This window comes from Ammospiza caudacuta, chromosome 2, assembly GCF_027887145.1.
Source record: "Ammospiza caudacuta isolate bAmmCau1 chromosome 2, bAmmCau1.pri, whole genome shotgun sequence".
Taxonomy (NCBI): domain Eukaryota; kingdom Metazoa; phylum Chordata; class Aves; order Passeriformes; family Passerellidae; genus Ammospiza; species Ammospiza caudacuta.
Window position 1 is genome coordinate 70,362,433 of NC_080594.1, and position 25,604 is coordinate 70,388,036.

Here is a 25,604-nt window from a genome sequence, read left to right on the forward strand (position 1 = left end):
GAGCGGCCCAGCCCGGGCTGCTGCTCCCCAGCCCCGCCGCTGCCGAGTTACCGCCGGGGCAGCTGCCCGCTGCCTTCCGCAGCTCCGGGCATCCCGCGGGACCAACGGTATTCACGCTTCCCGAGCTGCCCCCCGCTGCCGTGGGCAAGCAAGGCGGTGGTGGCGGCCCCGGGAGGGCAGCCCGGCTGCCGCTGGCCCGGGCTCCTCTCCCTGTTGGGCTCTGGGCAGCGCCGTCTGTAAGTAACGCCGTGGTCTGTGCCAGGTGATTGTAAAAGCCGGGGTGGCTGCTGGGTTAAGCAGCCTGGCAAGGACTGTGCTGCTGCTGCTGCTGCTGCTGAGAAGGCGAAGGCCAGCGAGGTTTGAAAGGAGCTCCTAGCTGGGTCGGGCCCGGGCTCTCCTCCCTGGCATCCAGCCGTAGGATAAGAGGACAAAGCCTCAAGCTGCTCCAGGGGAGTGTAAGGTTGGACATTAGGTGGATTTTCTAAACAGGGTGATTAGACATTGGAATGAGCTGCCAAGGGAGCTGGTGGAGTCACCACCATCGCTGGAAGAGCTTAAGGGAGCGCTGAACGTGGCACTGAGTACCATGGTGGAGTTGATAAGGGGCTACTCAGTCGTAGGTTGGACACGATGATCTCGGAGGTCGTTTCCAACCTATGTGATTCTGTGATCAAGGTGTTCCTTTATCGTTTTCTCCAGTAAGTCGTGGTATGGCTCTTATAGGGCGCTGGATATGCCTAATGGGCTCTGGAAGTTTTCAGTGCATATGGTTTTGACAACATGCATATCTTTATTTAACTATAGCAACATACTAGTAAGCTAGATTCACACTGGTATTCGCACTGGTATTTAGGTTATTGTAGTCAAAATGCTTGATAATGATAAGCAAGAGGGTCCTCAGGCAGCAGCCCTCCAGAGCATCTCAAAGTGTTTTTCTTTGTTGAAAAAAGAAAATGTTCATGTGATACTGAGAAGCATTGCTTGCTTAGTGGTCTAATGTGGTGGTTAGTTTTTCATAATGACACTTCATTTAATTGTTTTGTTTCCTGCAGTTGATTCTTCAGCAGGCTCATCTCAAAGTATAGCTTAAAAAAGCTTTGCAAATAGTGGGAGAAAATGTCACATAAAAACTCTAAAGTAACCAAGAAAGTAAACATTTCCAGCTCCTTGGAATCTGAGGATATCAGCTTGGAAACCACAGTACCAACCGATGATGTGTCTTCCTCTGAAGAGAGAGAAGGTGCTGTAAAAATCACTAAGCAGCTGATTGAACGGAAGGAGCTGCTCCATAATCTTCAGCTGCTTAAAATAGAATTATCGCAGAAAAACTTGATGATTGACAACTTGAAAGTTGAATATCTGACCAAGGTAAGTAGTCTTTCTCCTTTCATTGTATAATCTTTTTTTGATTTTGGTACTTTTAGAGTACGATAGAAAGTTCTGTTCTGAAGAGAATTTTTTTGAAATAAATGATGGAGATGTACTTAGTTGGTTTGGGGATTTTCTTGGTGTGTTTTGTGTTCTTTCATGAGAAGAAGGGGAAACAAAGATATAGAAAGCTTCAGTGACTTCAAGTCATAAACACAGAGGAAAACCACCTGTTTCCTTTCAGAAATGACAAATTTTGTCACTCATATTAGTAGCAGAACAGGGCTTTGAACCTGAACTTGTGGAGTACTAGCAAAGGTGATCTGAGTACTCTTCAGTGCTTTATTAATGAAGATAGGGATGGAGTATACCAACATGCTAACAGTAGATTCTGTTGCGTACAGCATGCACAAAGATGCATGAAATTAAGAAAGGTGTAAAAACATTGCCACGTTTGTGTGCAGTTCATTTTTACATCATATTATATGCCAACTGCTTTTTATTGGCTTTCATAGTTTAAGCCTAACTTGAAATTAGTTGAACAAATAGCCATTTAGGAACTAAGCCCTTTTTTTACTTTTAGATCACTGGGACAAAGTCCGTATCATATTCTGAGGCCCTAGTGCATTTAGAGGTCTTTTAGACAGCAGTTACTGCACTGCCCACAGCATTGGGATCTTCATATTTTTATTTCAACTTGTTCTTTTTTGCAAAATATTTTTTTAAAAATTATTGTGGTAACTTATTTTGTTTTATACTCACATTCTTTTTATTTAGATTGAGGAGCTAGAGGAGAAGCTCAATGATGCAGTCCATCAAAAGCAGCTGTTGTCTTTACGACTGGATAGTCAGGTGGCATTACAGCAAGAAGATGCCAGGTATGGTGGAAGTAAAATTAAGAACTTCATCTTTAATAAATTTGTGCATTAATTTGAGTTCGTGTAAATAAGTTAGAAACAGATAATTATTAGTTGCAGGAATAGGATTTCTTTTGCAGGTTATATTAGTGTTTTAATTCTTAGAATTGAATTTACATATTTAATTTGCATATAAGTAAATTAGAATTCAATTTTCACTAGCTAAAGATTGTGGGCTTGGTTTTATGTTACCTAAATTCAAAATTTAGTAGGAAGAGGTAGTAAAAGTGTTCTTAAAACCAATAAAGAGCAAAAGGACTAGGCAGAGGTGATAGACTTTTCAACAGTTTAAACAGAATTTTTAATAAATGCAGCATAAATGCAGACTTGGGAAAGATAAGTGCATAATGTTTTGCTTTTCCCATTAGTGCTTCCTATTTGTCAGAAATGCTTTCAGCTGATGATGTAGAAACGCACATTCCATGTTGTTTTTCTGAAATATTTGGAGTTAACCAGAAAAACAGACTGGCTATCAGGCTTCTCCAAACCTTTTTGTCAGTTAAGTGTGAAGTGTGAGTTTCCACACCTGTGAAGGAAGAGCATTACTTCTATAGTCTCATGTTAAAGCAGAGCTTACAGCATGTGACTACTTCCAAGTCCTCTTCTGTAGTGAGGCTAGAACAGATTTAGGGATGTGGAGCCAGACCTGAGATTAGTTCCAGCAAAGTCTTTCAACTGAGAGCCGCTTATAGTCTGAAAAACATTTGTCACTCTCTATGCTTAGATGCACCAGAGTGGAATATTTTTGTGCTGGCCATACTTGAGTTATCTAAGGAGTGCTCAGTAAAAAAGTACAGATGTGCAAACTGTCATTAATTGGGAAAAGTAGTTTAACTTTTTCATGCCTATCTTTTAATTAGTTTTCTTTTCAGTCTTTTATTTAACTTTTCATCCTCATGTAATAGAATTGTACACACCATGGAGTGTGTCCTTATGTGATTCCTTTGATGACCTTAATGATCCTGTTAGCTGTACCCTGCCAGTGAGGTAGATGTTGCCTTGTAGTAGTAGCTGGTATTTTTTGTTCCTTTTTAAGTAATGCAGAAATGACTATGTTTTAAATAGTGATTTTTATGTGTTTTCAAGAGTTGCAGCCAAAAATAAAAGAAGTAGGTTAGTTGTCTTCAATTTAAAGAAAATAAACACTTCTAAATGTCATGAACTGATGTGCAAGTTCTGTTGCTGTATAAAAACCTTATCACTGATGATAATTGTTGTATGGTGTTTTAAGGCTGGAGGTAAGGCTGCTTGTTCTATTGTAGTGGTGGTTGTTTTGTTGCTGCTTGTTTTTTTATAAAAGGACTCCAACTTTGTATGTTACAGTGGTTACAAAATTAAGGGTTGATATGACTGTGCTGAAACTTGGTAAGACCCAAGTTCAAGTGATTTCCCAACTCCTTGGGGTTTGTGTGGAAATACATCATTATTAGATTTCCAGAGTCCCATACCTTCTCCCAGTGTTTTCTTATGGCTGCAGATCTTCACAGCACAGACTCCTTCTTCTGCAGGCAGTTCCTCCTTAGTCAGGGCTCCTCCCAGGCTCTCCCTGACTGGCCAACCCACCCCCTTTTATCCCAGTTATCTTCACTAGCCACAGCTGCAGCCCAGTGAAGGACATTGCAGCTGCAGCTCATCAAGAACAACGGGGACTTACCAGGGCAAGGCCTATATACAGATATTCAAGTACAATACTGATATTTTACTAGAACTCAAAGGCCACCTCTGCTATAGAAAAAGATTCTACTTTTTCATGGTTTTAACCTTTTAGTTGGTAAATTAAGTTTAGTTCATAAATTCAAGTCAGCATATGTGGAGATTGTCTATCCTCAGATTCAGGTTGCGCTTGCAAAATATCCCTTGCTTTTCTCTTATGCTTTCCATATGTCCCTTTTGTGTTGTCAATGACTAAAAAGTTCCTGGCTTTTTATATGTACTGTATCTGATATGACTGTTTAACCAGGGTGGTATACATTCTGGCACTAATTACCTAATATTTGTAAATTTTTCCCTCTACAAAATGAGCAGAACTCCCTACTTTGCCAGGGTATTGTGAAACTTGGTCACTTGTGTTACTCATTACCTGATATCTTCTGTTTTCAAATCCATCTTGAAGGAAACATCAGGCTCTAATGAAGCAAGAAATGGAAACTATTTTATTGAGACAGAAGCAACTGGAGGAAACAAATTATCAGTTGAGAGAGAGGGCAGGAGACATCCGTCATAGCTTGCGAGACTTGGAATTAACAGATGAATGCTATGAGAAGCTGAAGTCTCTTCCTGAAGATCAGCTTTCTATCCCTGAATATGTTTCAGTAAGTGTTGGGTTTTATACTGCTTTAAAATATAACCTGTATCTTGGATCTGGCTGGGACAGAGTTGACTTTCTTCTTAGCAGTCTGAGTCTTGCTGTGCTTTGCACTGGGGGCTGAAACAGCATTTTGGCTATTGCTGGACAGTGCTTGCACAGCATCAAGGCTTTCCTTTTTCCCCATTCTGTCCTCCCCAAATGATAAATGGTCAGGAGATTGATAGGGGACACAGCTGGACAGCTGACCCAAATTGGCCAAGGTAATATTCCATACCATAAAATGTCATACTCAGCAGCATAAATAGAGCTATAGGAACAAAGAGAAGGTGGGGCGGTGATGGGGTGGTTATTACTCAGGGACTGGCTGGGTATCAGCTTTGATCAGTTTCCCCAGTTTCTGGGAGGTAATGAGTTCTTTTCTTTTTTACTTTTTAAGCTCATATCTCGTTCCTTCAGTAATTGTTTAGAAAACTTGACACCTGAGTTTTCTTGCTTTTGTTTCATTCTTCTCACTTTCTCCTCTCTACATATAGGCTGCTGGGCAGGCTCAACCCATCCCAAGCTGTAAATTATGGTGGGTTGTGGTTTTATTTATCTCCAATTAGAAATAAAGGACCTTCAGAGGGAGATGTGTTTCTGGATCAGTCTGTCATGACTGGGTTCCAGTAAAGAGAGGAACATTTTAAGCCCTAAATCTGATGTCTTGAAAGAGAGTAGAACTGCTGACATATTTTAAGGAGGTTAAGCAGATGGCATGTTACACTTAAAATGTGAGCACACATTAATGATATGAAATACAGCAGGCTGACAAAAGGAATTTGAAACTTGGTTTGCCAGAACCACAAGCTGGGATTGCACTTGCAAATATGCCTTACTTTTCTCTTATGCTTTCCATATGTCCCTTTCCTGTTTGACTAAATGCAGGAGACAAAGTGTACCTTAAAGTATGCTTTAGGATTCATTTTCTTGATTTAATATGTTTGTTAATTATGGCTTGTGGGTATGTGAAGAGGCCACAGTGTACTCTTGTTTGCAATACAAAGCCTGCGGGATATATCCAGAGCATCCCAGCTGACTTATGAGAATGAAGAAGATTTAGACATATAAACCTTAATTCCTCAAAATATTAGCATTATACTTATCTGTAGAGCTTGTTATTAAGGAAGCTGTAAATGTTAAAAACCTTAGTACATTTGTTGAGGTATAAATGCTACATGAATTAATTCTGCAGATCAAAGTCATACTTTACTCTGCTCTAGATATGTACAGAGAAGTAGAAATTTTCACCAGCTTTTTAAAAAGCTGGGCTTTTGAAAGTGCTAGGAAAATCATAAGGCTCTGTGGGATAAACAAGAACATATAGCTTGGTTACTGTTAGATTATCAGCACCTAGCTGTCTGCTGTACCCACTGCCCTCTGCAAAAGTATTTGACAGGGTGTTGCTGATTCCTGTATCACCATGGTTGAATAAACCAGACTTTTAACAGAAACTGAAATCCATGTCAGTGGATCTATTGAAATTGGTGTGCAGGAAGTTCAGGACTTCATGAATTGATTGACAGTCAGTACAAAAGACTCTGTAGCCAGGCAGGATAGATACCAGGAGTTAGTAACCTTGTCAACTGCTTTAAGTGAAGCTGTCACAGCACAATTTAGATTTAATTTGTGAGTAGAAAATGGCTGTCAAAAAGATGTGAAGTAAGAGAGATGAATAGCAGCCACCTTCTACCTTTAACCTTCTGTTCTTTAACTCTTGTGTTCAACCAGTTAATGTTATTTTTATCTGTGACAAAAACTCCTCTACTTAAATGCTAGGTGAAGCTCCTCTCTTCTTAACACATTATTTTTTCTTTTGAAGAAGCCATTTTTAAACCTTTTCTTTTTCTGGATAAGGCATTCTAAAGATGTGTTGTAGTAAAGTGCTATGTTCTGCTTTTTTCAGCTTGTTTTAGCAGAGGATTAGTGTGAACCTAAAAGTATCAGTTAAGCTTGGTGGTTGTTTATCTTTACTTCAAGTTGTGCAGGTGCTGGGAGGCTACAGAACTGTTTTGCACATCCTGTCTGTGCATCCATTTGGCTCCCAAAGGCTGGGGAAAGGAGTTGGAAGGGAATGCTGTTTCCTGCTTTGCTTACCTAAGGAGAAGTTGGGCATTTCTAGGCAGTTAAAATTTCTGACTCCAGATCTGTGTGAAGACTAATAATGCAGCCTAGTGATATAAGGGTAAAATTTTCCTTATTGAGAAAGGGTCCTGCTTAGACAAGTTGAGCAGGAAATTTTTGGACTTTTTTTTCTATTTATCAGTTCTAAAATATTGCCTTGCAATTCTCCAGAATGGAAGTAAACATGTATATAATGCTTAGACTTTATTTGGCACCAGGTCTACTGGACAAACAGCAGGAAGAACTTAAATGCAGATTTTGTATATAGAGGTACTGTAAATTTGAAACACTGGAATTAAAGCAAATGTGAGATGTTTTTCACTGTTCTTCCACAAAGGGGTGCAATAGTGACATGTTAGAACAAAACCTAAGTAATGTTTAATGCTAATGATGACAACTGAAAAACTGTATTTTGCACATCCTTCTCTTAAAATCATAGCTTTTTGTTTTGAACTTAGTGTAAAAGTTCAGATTTTTGTTTTGTCATTCCTGAGATGTTTTTAGAAATGGTATCTGTGAAATTTGAAAGTACTTCAGGCTGTTAAGTAGTTCAGCTGCCAAGGACCAGTTCAGTTTGTTCAGTAATGTGAATCTCTTGTGTACTCCACTGTAAAAAATTTTCAGCAAATTTTTAAAAAAAGGTTTCTGCAAGTTCTGTTTAACTGATTTTAATTGCCATGTCTTTCAGGTAAATAATTTTGCTAACTGCAGCTCAGTTGCTGTTTGTTTAAGAAGGCAGTTAACTGATGCAACTGTTTTCACAGAACTTCAATTAACAGGAGCCAACTTTTTCAGCCTCCATACCCACCCATTTTTACTTTATTCTAGTTGTCCATAAAAAGTGATGGGCACAGGCTGACAGCATTTTAAAAATTGCCTAGAAAGTGGTAATTGTTTACAGCACACCTATATAAATTTCTGATTTTTAAGATGCACAGTTGTTTCTAAAATTCCTTTTAGAGTAAGTTTAGTTTCTGCTGTATTGAATTGGCAACAGGCAGTGTGTGCTTTGACTGCTGGGTTACATGAATGTTTATTGGCTATCAAACCAGCTAAATAGCAACAACAGTTGAACTGCTAAAACCTCAGCCTCATCTGCTGCATTCATTCATTCATTTTCCCTTATTACCATGCAATGATCTTTTCTTGGGAAGGCTGTGTAAATACATTTATCCTTGATACCTGTATCCCATGTAATCTTGGTTTCTACTGGGAAATCTGTTTTAGGGTTGTTGTGTTTTGGGGAATAGTTGTGGTGTGATAGCACAAGTCTCCTAGGTTTCTAGGGATATTGCAGTAAAAATAAAAGAACTTACTGGAAAAGCAGGTTTGATTTTTTTTTTTTTAAAGCACAATGCTTTAAATGATTATAAATTAGTGATAATCAAGGTTACTTTTTTCTTAAGAAGTGACCAATTGAATCATCAGATGTTACAGTTACAATGCTAATCTTTCAGTCATGTTGCACACTTGCCTTATTGTATAAAGCATACTACACCTGTGTTTACATTGCAAATTTCTATGGCTTCTGTGTTTTTAGAATTGTATGCTGTCAATTATATGAAATATACCTGGAACTTTTCTTTGTCTTCTGCTGTTTACAGGTAGCAAAGCAGAGATCTGTCTTCCTTTAGCATGGAAGTGCAATACAGCTTGCTCTTGAATGCTTACTTAATCTGTGCTTTCTTGTCTGTATTTCTTCTTTAATCATATATCAAAGAAAGCATTAGGGATGGAGGGCATGCAATAGCTTTTGCATGAAAACGGTGCCTACTTTTTAATTCTTTTCACACACACCCCCAAATGCAACATTTTAAGGTATCAAGTTAAGCTGGGAATAATAACCTCTGTGTACGTGTGTGTGGGTGTATATCAAAAAAGCTCTTTCTTCTTTGTTTTGTCTCTTTTTGTTTTTTAATACTGGCTTTGTGGTTTTACTACTGTATTTTCTAGTCTTTTTTCTTGATCAGAAGAGAAGTTCTGAAAAGGTTTTATGGATGTGAGACTTGCCTGAGACAATGCCTATGACTAGGGTGGGGGAAGAGAGAGGAGTATGCGTTACAGACTTTAAAAATTTTTTAATCCTGTTAGAAGTTGGGATGTTTTTGGTGTTAATTTAGCAGAGTCAAGTCTTTCAGAGCCTTAGTTTCCTGGTGCAGTTGAATCCCTATACCAGCAAGTTACTGCTGGAGGTGTGTGTGGAGGGGGTGTCATGGTTCCTCCTGGTTCTGTGCTGTTCCTGCTCCATGTGCTTGCTCTTGCATTGTTCTTGGTGCAAACTCAGCACACTGGGCTGGCAGAAAACAAAACAAACCAAATCTCTCAATTTCTACACACCCTATAAAAATTTATATTGTCTTGAGGGAAATTAGCAAGTTAAGTTGGTTACTACTGAAGAGGTTTTGGGTTTGTTTGGGGTTTTGTTTGGTTTTGTGGTTTTTTGGGTTTTTTTTTGGACTGTTAATCAAATAGGCTCTAGGTTTGGCGCAAGGAGGTGCATGAGGCCATGTGTCCATTAGCAACTGTATTTGTTTGATTGATCTGCCTGAGTGTAAACTGCCTTAGTTGTACAGCAATATAATCTTTACTTAATGGCATGCCCTAGAAATATTATTTAGTCATTATTGTCATAAGATGTTGAGCTGATGTGTTTTTAGGTTGGTAGTTTTGCAGTTGCAATTTGCTAGTTTCAACTTTGAATATCTGTCTTGTTCTTCTAGGTCCGGTTTTATGAAGCAGTCCATTCCTTAAGAAGAGAGCTAAGTGATCTACAGATGAAAAAGGAGAGTCTGACAGAAGAACTAAGTGGGTACAGATCCCAGCTGAAGTGTCTGACAGAGGTCTGTGCTCCTTAGTTATGTTATCTCAGTTCAGAAACTGTGAATACATACATTGTGAAAATCTCATTCTCCAAATCATTTTTTATGTATAAGATAAAAAAGCTTTTATATTGTATAAAAATTACTGCAAGGGAAAAAGGAAATAACCTGTATGCATCCTTGTATAACAGCTAACCTGATGCTATGGCTACCCTGCAGGATTTGCTCATGAGACTGTTCAGGGTAGTCTCTTACCAGCTGTGTTTTCTTTCTGAGGGCAAGATTTCAGGGTGGGGATGCTGGACAGGGGATCTGCCCAGCAGCAGCTGAAGACACTCTGATGATTCAGTGTGTGGTCTTTGAGATGGGGATGTCTTGGTAGTGGTTTCTATTGTTTAAAGTTCTTTGGAGTTGCATCTTCTCTGTTATGCTTTTCAATTCTTTGTATTTTAATTTTTGTATTTGTTTCTATACTAAAGAAAAAGATAATTCAATTTAATGTAAGATATAAACACCAGAAGTAGAGAAATAAATTATATAAATATTTTAAATTTTTATTTTTAAAGAGCTAAGGAATTGAAATAGTATAAGAAGTGTGGTTTTTCTAATGTATTTATCAATATTTATATTATTCTTGGTATGTATATAGCTAGGGTGATTTGTATTTTAACTTAGTTCTGCATGAATCTGCAGCGGGGACCACAGTTTCAGGTACTCATATCCAGGTCATGGCTAGCAGAGACTTAAATGACACTGTCATTTTACTACTTCTCAGAATATGTTTTAGTTACTGCCTTTTTTTTCCCTGTGAAATTTGCTTATGGAATAATCAGGTGTAAGGGGAAATTCTTTATATAAGATTATCTTGTGAAATTAATGTACTTTCATTTCTCATTCTGATTGAATTAGAGAAAGTAGTCAATAAAATTTATGCATTTATGTGCTTCAGCATTATTCTGTGTCACCATCTCTGGTCATAATTGAGATTAAAGTAATCCTGTTAATTTTTGTCTTGCATAAGCATTTTCCTTCACTGTACATTTAATGTGCTTTGATTTAATAAAATTGTACAGGAGGATTGCAGCCTTTGAGATTTGACTGACATCTATTACTTCTGCTGAAGCAAATTAACAAGATAGTCGATAACAATAATTAAAGTTGTGCTAGAAACAATTTTCTTGGGACATTGATCTTTCTTTGATATAGACTTGTAATTTTGCTCTTTTTGCACCACATGGTGGCAGTATCCACCTTTCCCACTGATGCATTTCTCAAAGTTTGAAGTGCACTGTGCTTTTCTTTTATGGAGAGGCTCGAGAGTCTCTCTTCTGATTCTGGCAGGGTCAAGTTTTACCTTGTGACTTGCTGAGAGTCCCTGCAACAAGGTACCTCAGAATGTAAGGTAAGAGGAGCATCATCAGGATGTAAGGGTACTTTAGAATTTCTGTGCTTGCTGCACAGGAGCTGGCATACCTGTACATCTCTTGCAGTTTATGAAAAAGTCATTTCAAGGTGTACTGCTGGGGTAACTTTTTTGAGGTCTTCACTAAGGTCAAGCTTTTTTGCAAGGAATTTTATCACTAGGAAATAAAGTTTTGTTCAGAGCCTTCCCTAAGCTCTTACACTCTTTTACTGGATTTTTTTTTGTATTCCAGCAGTTCTTGTTTTCCCAGGTACATGAAATATAGTTGCTGAAGTTTCTTGCCTGTTATTTAATAATTTATACTGTGCAAATCCTTCTTCTGGGTTTCCATACAGTATTCTGTAAATTTTAAGTTTTCTTTAATCATTGGAATATTTCTATTTTTTGTGTAATTTATCAACAAAGTCTGTTATGAGTTTAAAACTTCTTTAGGAAACTGGTAGTACAGAAGTTTGAAATGCAGTCATCACTGAAGATAAGACAATTGTTTTTTGGGTTTTTTCTTTAGTGAGAATAACCTACTTCCTACAATAAGAATTCCTTCTTTTTTTCTATTCTTTTAAGATAAATTAAGGCTCTTCTTCATGAGTTTCAACACAGGTTTATTCCCTTTTTTGGGACATAGAAAGGAACAAAAAAGTATGCTTAGGCCAAAACTTGGGGGAGGAGGATTATGTTGGCTTTCTGGTTTTTGTGGCTGACAGACCAGGTTAGAGCAGGTTTTATACATTCACCCTGAAATAAAGTAATAAGATATGAGATGGTATGTTTTAGACTCATAGGAAAGATTATCTAGCCAACCAAGAATTGAAAAAATTTTAAGGAAAATTTGAACTTAAGAGGTGAAGTCAACTTTAGGAGAATTTAAGTGTGAAATAAATTCATCATGTAAGACAACAATGCTGACCTTATAACTTTGTAAACTTGGCTTGGCGTGCTGCTGCTGATAGCCATTAAGGGCTGCTGAATCTGTAACACAGGCTCAGTAGGATAGGGAGCTGTTTCTGGCAACTAGTAGCAGAAAATGGCCTTTGAAGACTGATTCCTAGCACTGGAACGTGGTGTGATAAAGGATGTTTGTTATTCTGCTTTCTGTTTGTAAAGTGATCAGTGTAAGTGGTTGTGCTGAACAGCTGAATTAGTGGCTCTCTGCACACAATTGGTGCATCTGTGATTTAGATCAGTGCAGTTCCTCTGGTTCCAGGTCCAGCACCGCAGCCTGGGGGGAGGCAGTGGAACTGGTGAAAGCCATGTTCTTGTACTGCTGACTGACGTGTTACTAAATGTGGGGTACAGGCTTGTTTTAGTCCTCCTTTCACAGTCCTGCTTAATCCTTCAAGTATAAATAATGTTGGCATCACCAGTGTTGGAGGTAAAGATAGAGGAGGAAGTCCAACTATAGTGGTGTATTAGCAGGAGCTTCCCAGAAATAAAACCAGCTTCTGATGTGTGCATTCCCATGCTGAACATCAGTTTACTATTTTCAGAGCTGTTTGTTTCCAAAGTGGTTAGAACCTTCCCTCAAACAGATGTAATTTACTACTAGTGGGTTTCTCTCAAGGCTGGGAGAGTGTCCGGGAAGGAAATCTTGCTTTCCTTTGTACCTCCAGAAGATTAAGTATTGCTTTCTTCTTCTGGCTGGGAGTTTCTTGGCAATGTTTTCCTGGAATTTGGTATTGATACAGTTTTATCAGGGCTCCCTTTTCTTCAGTTACTTTTTTATATAAAGTTGCCTTTGGGATTTGCAATAAAATTTATAGCATGAGAGTATCTGAAAGCTGTGGTTATCCTAAAGACAAAGCTGGTTATGTGTAGGACAAAGATCTTTTCTAAGGCTTCATCTCTGAATCAGGATTAGTAGCTGTCAGGTTTTGCTAGACATAACTAACAGTTTTCTCTGTGATAATGTTTTGCAGCTGGAGGGAAAACATATCTATAGTCTTCAAAGAATAAACTAAGCTTTTGTACTCAAAGGATCACTTGGCACTAGATGTGTCTGAATATTAGAAAACTGAGCTGTTGTTGCTACTCCAAAAGGACTGGGATCCTTAAGGTTTCTCCTAAAGTTTGCATATCTGTAAATCTGCACTTTAGAACTCTTCCCCAGCCCCCTGACACCACTTCTTTCAAGCAGTGCCTTGATCATTTGGGTTGCGCAACTCTCTTGAGACAGATGAGGTCTTGGTCTTCGGTGAAATGCGTGCCTGTGTTTTTTGTTTGGTTTTTTTTTTGCTATTGTTAATATTGTTCAGGAGAACAGCTGCAAGGACAATACTCTACCAGTAACTGTGCGCTTGAGGCAGCAGTTTAATATTTCTAAGACTTAAGGAAATTTCGTATCTGTGAAAGTTTCCTTTTCTACCCAATACCTTTCTACTCTTTCAATACATAGCTATGTCTCGCATTGACTGCTAGCTGTGGCTCAGAGGTACGAGATGGTTTAGTTATACTGCTCTGTAATGATCTCAAGAATCCTTTTCACCTGAGAATATTTCACTAAAAATTCTAGTAAGTTCCGGTCCAGAGAAATAAACTTTTTATTCCTCCACTTTCTTTTGCTATAGAAGAACTTGTTCCAAAGCTATGCTTTTCATATGATCCTTGCAGAATATCTCTCCTTTGGAGTAGCTCAACATTTTTGTTTGTAATTTTTAGTAGTAAATAGTGACCTGTGTACAATCAGATTAACAATTTCCCATCTACAAGCAGAGTACCAATTTCATAGCAAGTTATTAAAGAGATGTTAAATTAATTATGTATAGCTTCTTCATGACATTTGGACAGTTGCATTCCAATAAATAATGTATTGACCAGTAATTTTTGAATGCAGAGTATGTAAACAATTGAAGCAAAATGTCATCTTTACAAAGAAGCAGCACCTCATCCAAATAACTGGAGGGAATTGTTTTCCCATCACAATAGTACAGTAGCTTTACATTTGTCTATGGCCTTTAGGATATGAACAAAGTGCTGGTGTTTTTAAATGATTCTTCAAAGATGCAGATGTTTGAGAAAAAAACTTTTTAAAAACAGGATCACTTTCTTTTACAGGCTTATCTGTAGATGGTGTAAGGAAATCTGTGCTGCTTCTGCTTGATTGGCTGATTAATCTATTCCCTGCATTTCTATTTATCTTCTTATCTCCAAAGGCTTTTTGAAACATCAGTTAATCCCTGTCATGTATTATGTGTCACTAACTTAGTTCAAAAAGTATGTCACCTGGATTTTGCACTTAAAATTCAGATAGGTGTTTATTTCAGTGACTGTTGTAAACTGCTGCTCGTTGCATACTGAAGATAGCAGTAAAGATTAATATCATTAAGCTGAGGTTTGCCATTAGATCTTTAGTTTCTCTATCAGTTTAGGGTTTTAAGTGGTGCAGATCAGGCAAGCTGAGAATCTTCTTGCTTGAAACATCATCAGTGGACAGTGTTTGTAAACCAAACGAAAGCACTTCTTAGCAGACTTATGCCCTGTAGAAACCTCCACCACTGGGTTTCTTGGGCAGCTCTGTCAAGAATTTCTTTAAGCAGTGATTGCCTATCTGTCTCACACAGGAAAAGTTTGGTTTTTCATTTGTTTTAACCATCTCTTCAGTCTGAGTTTCTGCTCTCTGCAGAAGCAAAAATTATTGAGAGGCTGATACCCAGTCTAGGCCATGAGGTCTTTGGAGTATTATGGCCATCACATTCAGTGTAAAGAAGTTCTGCTTGTCCTTTAATTATTTTAAGGTTTGTGGGCTTACTTAATATTATTTATTGGTATTATTTTCAGTACCTCCTTTCTGTCCTTAGAAGAGCTCTGTATCTTGATTCTTCTGAAAGCCCCTTTTTACTGCAGCAGGACAAAGCTGTTCATCAAGGTGTTCAACTTATCTTTTGAAGATAAATGGAAAGATAAAGCTGTTCCATTGCAGAGATCTTAAAATCAGTGTATATGGACAGTGTTAGAAACTAAATTAATTTCATCACATACAAAGCAAGGCTTCTTCTGCTTCAGCACAGGCAGCTCGGTTGTATGTCTTTAAGATGTATTGCTATGGAAGTGCAGAGGCTTGGGTATGTGCTACCTGGAGATGTGCACACCACATAGGGGGGTTTGTGTGTTAGCTTATTTACAGCCTGGACTGGGTATCAGCTTGCTTTGTCATCTTTCTTCACGTGTTTGAAATATTACTTTGACACCTTAAGATTAGGTAGATGAAAAGCAGTATCCTGTGGAGTATAATTAGTGTTTCTTCAGGAATTATATTAAATCTTAAAAAAACAAACATGACAAACGCCTCTAATTAAGGTAGGTCTTAGTATCACTTTTGCAAAGCAGAATTTAACTCTCCTTCTCTGGAATTACCATGCTGTTACACGACATTAACATAACTGCTACATGACATTAATAACTGATTTATTAAATACAGTTCAAAAGTAAATTTAGCTCTCAAGTATTAGAAGGAGCTGTTTTTGCAGATATTTGATATTCTGTTAATTGTGGCTTTAAAGCTGTCTATGACAACTTTTTCCAGAGGTTAACCAACTTAATTTTATACTTTTGGTAGTTGTCTTCTAACTCTTAGCTAGATAATAATGTAGGAGCTTCAGTAGCCCACTCAGTGAAGGGTGTGTGAATTGCAGCATGGCAGAATGGCATGGAGTATCCAAAGAAGAATTGTATTCTAAACTTAATCTTTCAATTTGCACTTAAAGGTTAAGTGCCCTTACCAACATTTCCTGTTGCAAGATAAATTATGTTTGCACTGGATAACAGGGTACTTGCACCACTATGGTACATATTTGAAACTTTAGCTAGCTTGTGCACACCTTTTAAAAATATCTGACAGAGACTACCATTATAATAACGCCATCTTTATAAATAATGACAATAAAACTGATTAAAGAAGAAAGTGTTTCACAGTGTTAGTTGGCTTAATGTATATTCATTAATTAGGGTAAACATAAACTATATATACCAATATGTGTTAGGATGAATAACAATCATGTCTTTACATGATGTATTTTTAATGGTAGACCATGCAGAATCCTCATAAAAATTTTCTGGATGTTCTGATTTTTGTGATTTGTGGCCTGAAGTGATTTTAGTTGTAGTGAAGATAAGTAGGTATGTGAAATATAAAACAAAATATTCTTTTTATCAACAGAATAGGTAAAATATGGCTAGTAGATTAGGGAGCTTTTCTGTAATGTCTTACAAATATTTCAGTGTGTTTTTTCAAGAAGGCATTTTGTCAGTGTTTCAGCTGATGATGTCTGTGAAGTTTATCAGTGTCCTTCTGTCATATACTCTATATATGCTATTGCCCTATACTTCCCTTGTCTATAGAAAACTAGCTATACAGTTATCCTCCTATAACTGCGTAAAGCATAGCTTTCAGCAATGTTGAAAAATTATACATTCATACAGTGTCTTTTACCGGAAAATAAATGTAATTTGCAGTTGCTAAATTCTTGGTTTAGTAATGACATCTTAAGGGTGTGCTCACCTTCAGTTAATAATATTGTGATGTCCATTCATAATAACCAGATAGCATGATTGTTAATCAAGCATCCATTAGTGACCTTGCTATCAATCACAGCAGTAAAAAACTGAACTCAGCAGTATTCTGGACATGGAAAAAATCTAAATGCCCAGGAGTATTCTCAAATTTTTAACAAGCAACTCTTTTTGTAGTCCATCAGCTTTACCTTGTGTAAGTGAATGAGCATTATTATTTTGTTTGTTCTTGTGAATATATTGCTAAGTAGTACAGTATTTAGGACAAGTAAGAAGGATAAGTTTGTGAAAAAAGTACCTATGTAGTAGAAAACTGAAAAATGAAATCTAGATTGGGGATTAAGGTATAAATTCCTGTGGAGACTTGGCAGGAATGAGTGTGATTAGGAAATCTGTTGATCTTCAAAAGGAATACCTAGTATTTTAAAAGATGAATACTCTCTGTGTATTCTCTTGCTTTGCTTTTGTTGTTTTGGTTTTCAGAATAATCTGTAAAAGTATATGAGGACGAAAAAGAAGGGGAATGGAAATTAATGCTGATGGACCATTAAGTAAATGATTCTGTTTTATTTTATTTTTTTTCTTCCACGAAAGCTTTCCATGATATTCTTCAGCAAACATTGATTACCAGATACAATAGCTACAATTTGGGAGTAACTGGCTGAAATCTTTCAGATAATGACAGATGTTGCTAAACTTGCTGAACAAACCTATCTCATTTTTTTCAAATTATCTAGCAAGTATCTTCACAAGTCTCTTGGCTTGTTTGAAACTGTTGTAAAGGTGGTGTGACTTTGGTGCTCCTAGTATTGGTTTGCAGACCACCAGCTGTTTATATTATGGTTTCTGGTCTTGGAAGTTGTGCTAATGGACAAATGCATTGGAAACAATAGGGTTAATCAAGTATTTGTAATAAGATAAAAATAAGTTGAGTATTGATATAGTTGGTTACTTTGTGATATGCTAAATTTCCAAATACTGAGACAAATGAAGGCATAACCTCCTGAATATTCATAAGAGGTTTTAATGAAATTTAGTTGGTGATTACTTCAAGTAAATATCAGTGCATTTGTGATCATTTCAAAATGTCTCACTTCCTAGAGCTATGAAGAAGAGAGGAGGAGTCGCTCAGAGCTTGAGGTCAGATGCCAGCGTTTAACACTGGAACTGGCTGATACCAAGCAGTTGATTCAGCAAGGTGATTATAGACAACAGAACTATGATAAAGTAAAATGGTAAGTATCTCTATAATTCGAGTGTTTAACTAACATACAAATGTTAATAAAGATCAGCCTTGATTGACCAGACTTCTTAGTTTTGTTTTTGACACACATATTTTTTCTTACCTCATACACTAATGGTTCAATTACCTCTTTTAGTATATTACAGACCTAAAATGAACAACATTCTGAAAACCAATGAATCAAATTATCTTCCTAAAGGTTATATTTTCAGATTTATTGTGTTTTCAAGACAGCCTAGCGGTCTCATTGCAGCTAAGGAAGTGGGAGCTGTTGATAGCAAGCATCTTGGAACAAGTACTCTTTTTTTATTCGTAATTTAACAGCAATGATCTAACAAAAGGCCCTATGCTCTACTCTGTGCTGCTTGCTGAGTGAGTTAGGAGGGCAGGACCTTGGGAATTAATATTTACAACTTGAGATATCTTTGAAGCGATAAAATTTGAAAGGGCTGTTTTGAGAACTCTGGCAGATAATCTTAGGATTACCTTAGTGAATTTGTTTAACTGCAGGAAGTTCCAGTGTCTAGCTTTTTTAAAATACAGATTTTACTGTTATAGCCAATGTTTTGAATATCCATCTTGCGAAAAGCAATTGCAAAATAGTGAAAATAGACTTCTTGTAAATATACTCATAGATATATACCTCACAGTCCAGCTTCCAGACAGCTTTTTCAGTGTGCTTGCAAGTACAAGAAATCCGGTCTTTGGCACATTTGTGGAGAAATGTATTCAAAAATGGGGATTATGAATATAAAAGACCCTGTCAGCTCCTTCCTTAGCTGCTCATATGGAATGAACTCAGGCATAGTTACTGACACAAATGACTTTGCCCACTAAGTCATTTGAAGGGGAATCTGTCTTCTGGATTCACAGCATTTTTGGTTCACAGCAGTATGTACAAAAACAACCCTGGAATCTTTCTGGCATCTTGTTGGAAATAGGATGGATTGGTGCTGAGATTTGCTTCCTATATGCAACTGCATCTTAATAAGTGGAATGTAATAACTTTCATGTGAATGGCTCCAGTGTTTAACAGTGTGCATTTAGAATAGCCTTGAGTTGAGAAAAGCATGAATGAATGTGCCAAAACTGTATTTGAGAGAGTAGGTTGTATTCAGCTGGGTAGGCACACATGAAGAGGAGGGGAGAGCTCTGTTGGCATAACTGCATGAGGATATTTGGTAGTGCTGCAGGAGTAAATCACTTCCAGACTTGTTCCTGCTTTTAAAAAACACTATGTCAAATCTAGTTCTGCTGTACTACAAGTTATCTCAGTTTTAAAGCAATGCTATGCTTAATATAATATTGGTTAGCTTTTTTCTAAACTGCAAGCTCATACTGGCTCATTCATTTCACTGCTCTGACAGGGTGAGAGTGGAGACATAGTGATGCTTCTTTGTGCATGGAGAAAGCTCTTTTGCTCAGGACACCAGCACAATTTTTGCAGCTGTGTCATTTATATTTTAAACATGACAACCCACTCTGGTATCAAGGCTGTGTGCAGGGGAGAGTACCTACTCAGAGCTCAAAGTATACATTGCTTTTTGCTCTGTTAAGAAGATGGTAATGAAGTTGTTTCACTTTTTCATTGGACTTCCATGTCTACAAAAGATTGAAGAGAATGTCATGGGAAATAGCATCAGAAGCTTGATGAAGCTAAAACAATGGGTACTTACAGATCATTGCTAAGAGAAGAAATGTATAGCCCAAAGATACACTAAAGAAGAATAATCAGAGGAGAATGAGTACTGTAGAATTTGAGTAGGAGTACTGTAGAATTTTCTTTATTTCTTAGTATTTAAATAATACTCAATTGTTTCATGTAAAATGATACTGCTCCAGGTGTTAGTAACTATTAAAGGTTAAGATTATCACCAGTTGTTCTGTGAGTGACTGATTGGAAGAAGTCAGTGTCTTGAACTGGAAGAAGGCTGAGAAATTAAAAAGGCAGAGGAATTTTGTTCATTACACTTTATGCATCTAATAGTTTGACTTTGCTTTCACAGTGAACGTGATGTATTTGAGCATGAACTGTCAGAACTCAGAAGAAACTATGAAATACTGGAGGTGTCATACAAAACACAAACAAAGGAAAGAAATGACTTAGCAAAAGAGGTAAACATAAATTTCTTACCTTAGTAATTGTGTATTTCATAATCTCAGGAATTTAATTTTTTGTCTAATGAAGGTTGTTAGGATCATGGAATAATTTAATTCTAATGGTCTCAAGAGACTTAACTGCTCCAACCCGCCCATGCAGTACAGAGCAAGATTAGGTCAAGTTGCTTAGGGCTTTGTCAAGTTTTTTAAGTCTCCAGTGATGGAGATTCCACAGCCTTTTGGACAATCTGTTCCAGTGTTTGTTTGCTGTCTTGTGAAAATGCTTTTGTAAAAACTAATCAGTTGGTACAGCTTTTTTTCTGTAAAAAAAAAGCATCTTGTCCTGTAAGTATATACAGTCAAGTCTCTGGCTATTTTTATGTGTTCCACTTGGATAGCTGAAGTTAACAATAGTATTTTCCCCAACCAGATTTCTCTTCTGAAGGCTGAAAAAAGTTCCAAGTATTTCTCTTAACCCCTTGTACATCATATGCTGTAGTTCATGACCATCCTGGTAGAGCTCTTCTGGTCCTGTTTCAGGATGTTAATGTATGTCTTTAGGATAGCATGTCATGGGATATAGCACTCCAAATATAGTCTCACAGGTGTGGAACACTGGATAATAATTTTCTTTAGCCCACTGTCTGCATTGTTGCTAGTATAGCCTTGTAGCCTCTTGGCCTTCTTTGCTGTCAGGGCACATTTCTGTCCCATGTTCAGTTAGTTCAACAGATGTTTGCCTATCCAATCCGTATTTTGCCAGCTTTTCCATACAGCTGTTACAGGAGCTGCCTGAAAGCCATGCAAAAGTAAATGACACAGACAGTGATCCCCCCATTCACAGAGCTAACATTTTTGTCAGGTTTGATAGGTTTGGCCTTGGTAAATTCCTGCTAGTTTTTCTGTCACCTTGTTGTTCATATTCATGGATATAGCTTCCAGGGGAATTTACTTCATAATCCTTGCAGGGACTGAGATTACATTTACCAGCCCAACTGAGTGCTCCTACTTGAAGGAAGATTGTGGTAATCAGAAGCCTTGATTACTTGCTATGATCCTTCAAATGGCTGGTCAGCCTCACAGCACCATAGGCTATCTCCCTCAATGCTGGTCGAGTGCTTCCCATTTTTTCCTAGGCGTTATATGCATGCCATTTTCCTAGGTATGTGACTTAGAAGGCTGAAGCAAAGACAGACTGAACTCTGCCAATGAGCTCAGGAACCTGGGAGGCCCCAGGGGAAAATTTACCATTGGAAGATGAATGCTGTGAGTATGCTTGATATGGTTTAACTCCAGCTGGCAACTAAGCCCCACACAGCTGTTTGCCCATCCCAGTGGGATGGGGGAGAGAATCAGAAGAGTAAAAGTCAATAAAAGTCATGGGTTGAGATAACGACCATTTAATAGGCAAAGCAAAAGCTACACACACAAGCCAAGCAAGTCAAGGAATTCATTCCCCACTTCCAGTGGGCAGGCAAGGGTTCAGCCAGGGAAGCAGAGCCCTGCAGGAATAGTGTGGAAGATCTTTGTGTGTTAACACTTTAGCAGCTGAATAAATGAGACAGACTACTCCTGAGAGTATTCAGGGGAGATGTGTTCCTTAGTGTCCCTGTGTAAATAACAGTATTACAGATAGAACAGAGGCTAAAACTGCCACTTTAAAACAGAGGCTAAAACTGCTGCTTACAGCTACTTGTAAAATAAGGCAAAGCACTGCTCTGTCCAAATTTACAGGTAGCTGTAGAGATTGTCAGAAACATTAAGGAAAAAAACCGAGTTTCTAATAGAAAGTACCCCTTTGGTTTCAGGCTTTGTTAGTCTATTTATTCCTCAGTCTAGCATTGTAAGAGGACATCAAAAGTCAGGTTTGTTCTCAGCATGCAAGAATGGCCAAAAAATACTGTCCTGTACATCAAGTTTGTACATACATATGGAGTACTGCAGAATAGCAGCAACAATGGCTTTTTTCATTAACTTTTTACTAAATTAATCAGAGTGAACAAAAGTAGCACTACTTTAAACTAAAATATCACTTCAAACTGTGTATTACTTAAATCTCTGAAAGGTTTCTGCTGATTTTTGTGTCTGCTGATACAGTATCAAGTCCTGGATTGGAAGAACATCCAATTGGAAGTTTTTACACAGTACTTGTTCCAGAGGAGGAGTAACTGCTTGCTTTTCTTTGTGTAGTAGTCTATGATGTCTGTTCACTGTGGATATACATGTAACATTATACTTGGAGACAGACCATGTTTACTTTTTTTTTCTTAAATCAGGTATAGAACAGGCATTTATACCTCACCCTGAGTGTGGTGCTCAGCAAGTGGGCTGTTAGAGAAGAGCATACCTCTAAGAGTCCTGTTTGTATATAAGTTGTCATCTCTTTAACTTCTTCCTCCATGTCTTTGACTCCAGTATCTTTCCTAAGTAACCTTTAGTCCTTCTGTGACTTAGAAAAGGTGAATTCTGTCTAAACCATGTATATTATGTCTTTATAGCTGTAGGAGGCATGTTTCTGATAAGTTATTAATTTACCATTCTTTGAACTTGGTGTGTGAAATCCTCTGGAGCTTAAATGGCAAAATTCTTTAAGAGGACGAAACTGTTTTGTTATCATGATTATGAAGTTGGGCTGCCTTGCAACAGTGTCCTTTATGCTCTTTGCCTGTTCTCTAACTGTGTTCACCTTGAATGGATGGAGACTGCTCTCCCTCACACTGCTTCTTGGTGTAGGAAACATGGTTGATCTGATGACAAAGGTGGCTGTTCTCAACATATTCTTGTTCCTATTTTGGCACCAGTTTAGCCTTCTGTAGCAACACCAGCTCTTTGCCCTTGTCCACAGCAGTTGTGCTTTACATCATCCCCAGAACTATCAGTTTTACCATTTCTTTACAGAGCAGTAATCACCCTGGTGCCCTTAAACATTTCCCTGCTGTTCCTGAGAATGTCACAGTCAGTATGACGGGTTGGCACCAAGATTCTCCATCGGTGTTTCTGACACAGCACTATGCAGTACTGCTGCTATTCCTCCATTCAGTGCTTCAGTACTGTTTAGATACTGATGTAGATGAAAGAACCTCTTTTTTTCAGGTGCTAACTACTGGAAATACATAATGTAAGCTCATAAAACGGTATTTTTATTAAAGTCTTTTTTTCAACTTAAAGCTTCATCAACTTGTTAAAATAAAGTGTAAATAGAGTCTTTTGCTTCAGATGATTTCACAGAACAGAGTTAAAATTAAATTGCAAATATGTGTACATAGGTTAAATACTTATCTTGAAATTTGTGTTAAAGTGTTCTTTTTAATACCTTTTATAGCTGGCAACCATACAACAATCCCTCAACTTGTTGCAAAAAGATAAAGATTATCTGAATCGCCAGAACATGGAGCTTAGCGTTCGCTGTGCACACGAAGAAGATCGTCTTGAAAGACTGCAGATTCAGCTAGAGGATGCCAAAAAAGCTAGGGAAGAAATGTATGAAAAATATGTTGCATCCAGGCAAGTTATTGTCTGTTCACTTCTATGAGTAGACAGATTATTTAACTGTTTTCCCTTGTTTCTTGTACAAATCCCATTAATTAATAATAATTTTCAGAAAGCTAACTCATATTTTTTTAACTAGAAGCAGGACACCTTTCTTGGGTCAAAGAATGTATCACAAACAATTTTTTAAACCTTTATAAGACCATAGCAGTGGAAGTAAACTTTCAGCATAAACTTCAGCGTTCATGGCAATTATTCTTGTAGGTTTGCTCAGTTAATTATAAAACAAACTTCTTGTTTTCAATGTATATCCATAAATCTTGTGTCCTCTATAACTAAGAGGGAGTGTGCTAATATGATTCTCCTGATAGACAACTAAAACAAAAATTGCTACCTAAACGAAAACAGAAGGACATTCTTGAAATGATGAGTTATGGAGCTCCAGCCCATATCAGAAGAATTTTAAATTTTATTTTTCCTTTCAATGCAGTCACTCAAAGTTTTTTTAAATTTGTTTTGCATGTTTATATCTCAGAACTATGTATTTCCTTTATATTCACCCAGAACTTCTGTAGTTTAAATTAAAAAATTGTCTTACTTTTGAAAATTTAAGAAAACATTCTTTTTAGGTTTTTTTATGATAGACCTCTTTGTTGTGTAAAAGGTCTTCATAGAGTATTTGTTATAGTGTGGCACAGTTGAAGAAGGAGAAGAAATAGATTTACTTTTATCTTGAAGGGTCAACTGAAATACAATGTCTCAATGAAAAGAAAACGTGGAAAGTCTCCTTTTACAAAAGGAAAAGGAAATAAAATAAAAGGAAAACCTGACAGCAAGCATACTCCATTTTAATATTTTAGGGCATCTAGATAATGTGAGGGAGTTTTTGACCAGCTCAAGTACTCATTTCTAAGAATTATGGGTTATCACATGTTTGGAAATCAAATTAAATCTAAAACCTTTTACAGTTGCAAATGCACATGTCTTCATAATATGCTTTTGTTTCCAAACCTGTGATTTTTACCAATTGCTTAATTGCTGATTAATTATTCTTGAACATTATGCTATCAAATTTTGACATTCCTTAACTGTTAAGCGCTTACAACATAACCCTGTTTTTGTCAGAGAGATTCTTTATGAGATTCCTTACAATCTGTCATGAGCTTCCAAAGTTACAAAAAAAGTCAATGTTTCTCTGAAATGAAATTCTTTTATCCTGATATCTTCTGATACTTGTGGTTTAAAAACTTTGTGTTTTAAATAATTCATATGTTACATTGACAGGATAAATTCCCAGATTTTGGGGGCTTTTGACTTCACAAATCTCCACTCCATTTAATTTTCAATTGAACTTTTTATGTTTTATTCCCCTCATATGAGATGCAGATAGTACACAAAGAAGTCTTGTAGTGGCATGGCAGCATTGCAAGTCAGTAAGTTAATCAATACTTACCCAGTAATGAAGAAGAAAGTGAGGAGTTAAATGGTTACTTAATATAAGCACTTGTTTAGAGGCTGACAAAGAAGTTCTGAAAGAATGTTAATGTTATGTGATTAATCAATATTAAATAACTTTAAACATTTAAATCTGTGTGCAAAAGACTTCTGTTTATTCACAGTTAAATATTATTTATTCCTGGTTGATTTCTATTTAATTTATATAACAGCATAGGCTGATAAGTATTTTAAGTCATTGAGAGGTAAATGAATAAAGATTGAAATAAAATGTAAAATCAAGTAGAACTCTGCTCTTGTAAAACTGTACCTCAAGTTTTAATATTTTAACTAGTGCAATATGTTTCGTTATTTACAGAGACCACTCTAAAGCAGAATATGAAAAGAGACTACATGAAGAGTTGGAACAAATAAGGTTGAAAACAAATCAAGAAATTGATCAACTAAGAAGCACCTCAAAAGAGATGTATGAACGTGAAAACAGGTAGGTAAGGTGTAGGCAGTAACATAACTGAGGAAGAAATGACCAAGCAGTGTTTTGTGCTTAGATATAGTCCTAGCTGACTAACTCTTTGAGAGGTACTCAAAATGTAAAACCTAAAATGAAATTATACTTGTATGGTAAGTTTATGTTGTTATATTTATTATTAAATGATGGACAGCCAACATTATCGCTTGAAAAGGAATATTAGAATTCACGTTCTACATTAGATCTGGTGGTTTGAAGTTTGTTCAGAGGTATAGTGTTAGTTAATTGACACGGGATGACAGTTTACATGTCATGCTCTAGGGGCAATCTTGAAACTGCTGGGAATCC

General features: G+C 37.1%; 1 protein-coding gene across 2 annotated transcripts in view; it reads left to right on the forward strand.

The window, feature by feature from the left end:
- PIBF1 (progesterone immunomodulatory binding factor 1) overlaps positions 1-25,604 on the forward strand; it is a 106,193-nt gene that overhangs the window by 540 nt on the left and 80,049 nt on the right. Inside the window, exons 1-9 of one of the 2 annotated variants that reach the window (XM_058823433.1) lie at positions 43-236; positions 1,053-1,368; positions 2,146-2,246; positions 4,399-4,597; positions 9,474-9,593; positions 17,602-17,735; positions 19,750-19,858; positions 23,166-23,347; positions 25,146-25,271. In XM_058823433.1, the coding sequence (XP_058679416.1) occupies positions 1,117-1,368; positions 2,146-2,246; positions 4,399-4,597; positions 9,474-9,593; positions 17,602-17,735; positions 19,750-19,858; positions 23,166-23,347; positions 25,146-25,271 (1,223 nt within the window). In that variant the 5' untranslated portion in view covers positions 43-236; positions 1,053-1,116. Of the gene's footprint in view, positions 1-42; positions 237-1,052; positions 1,369-2,145; positions 2,247-4,398; positions 4,598-9,473; positions 9,594-17,601; positions 17,736-19,749; positions 19,859-23,165; positions 23,348-25,145; positions 25,272-25,604 lie in introns of those variants that run through there. The other variant, XM_058823442.1, reaches the window with a different exon arrangement.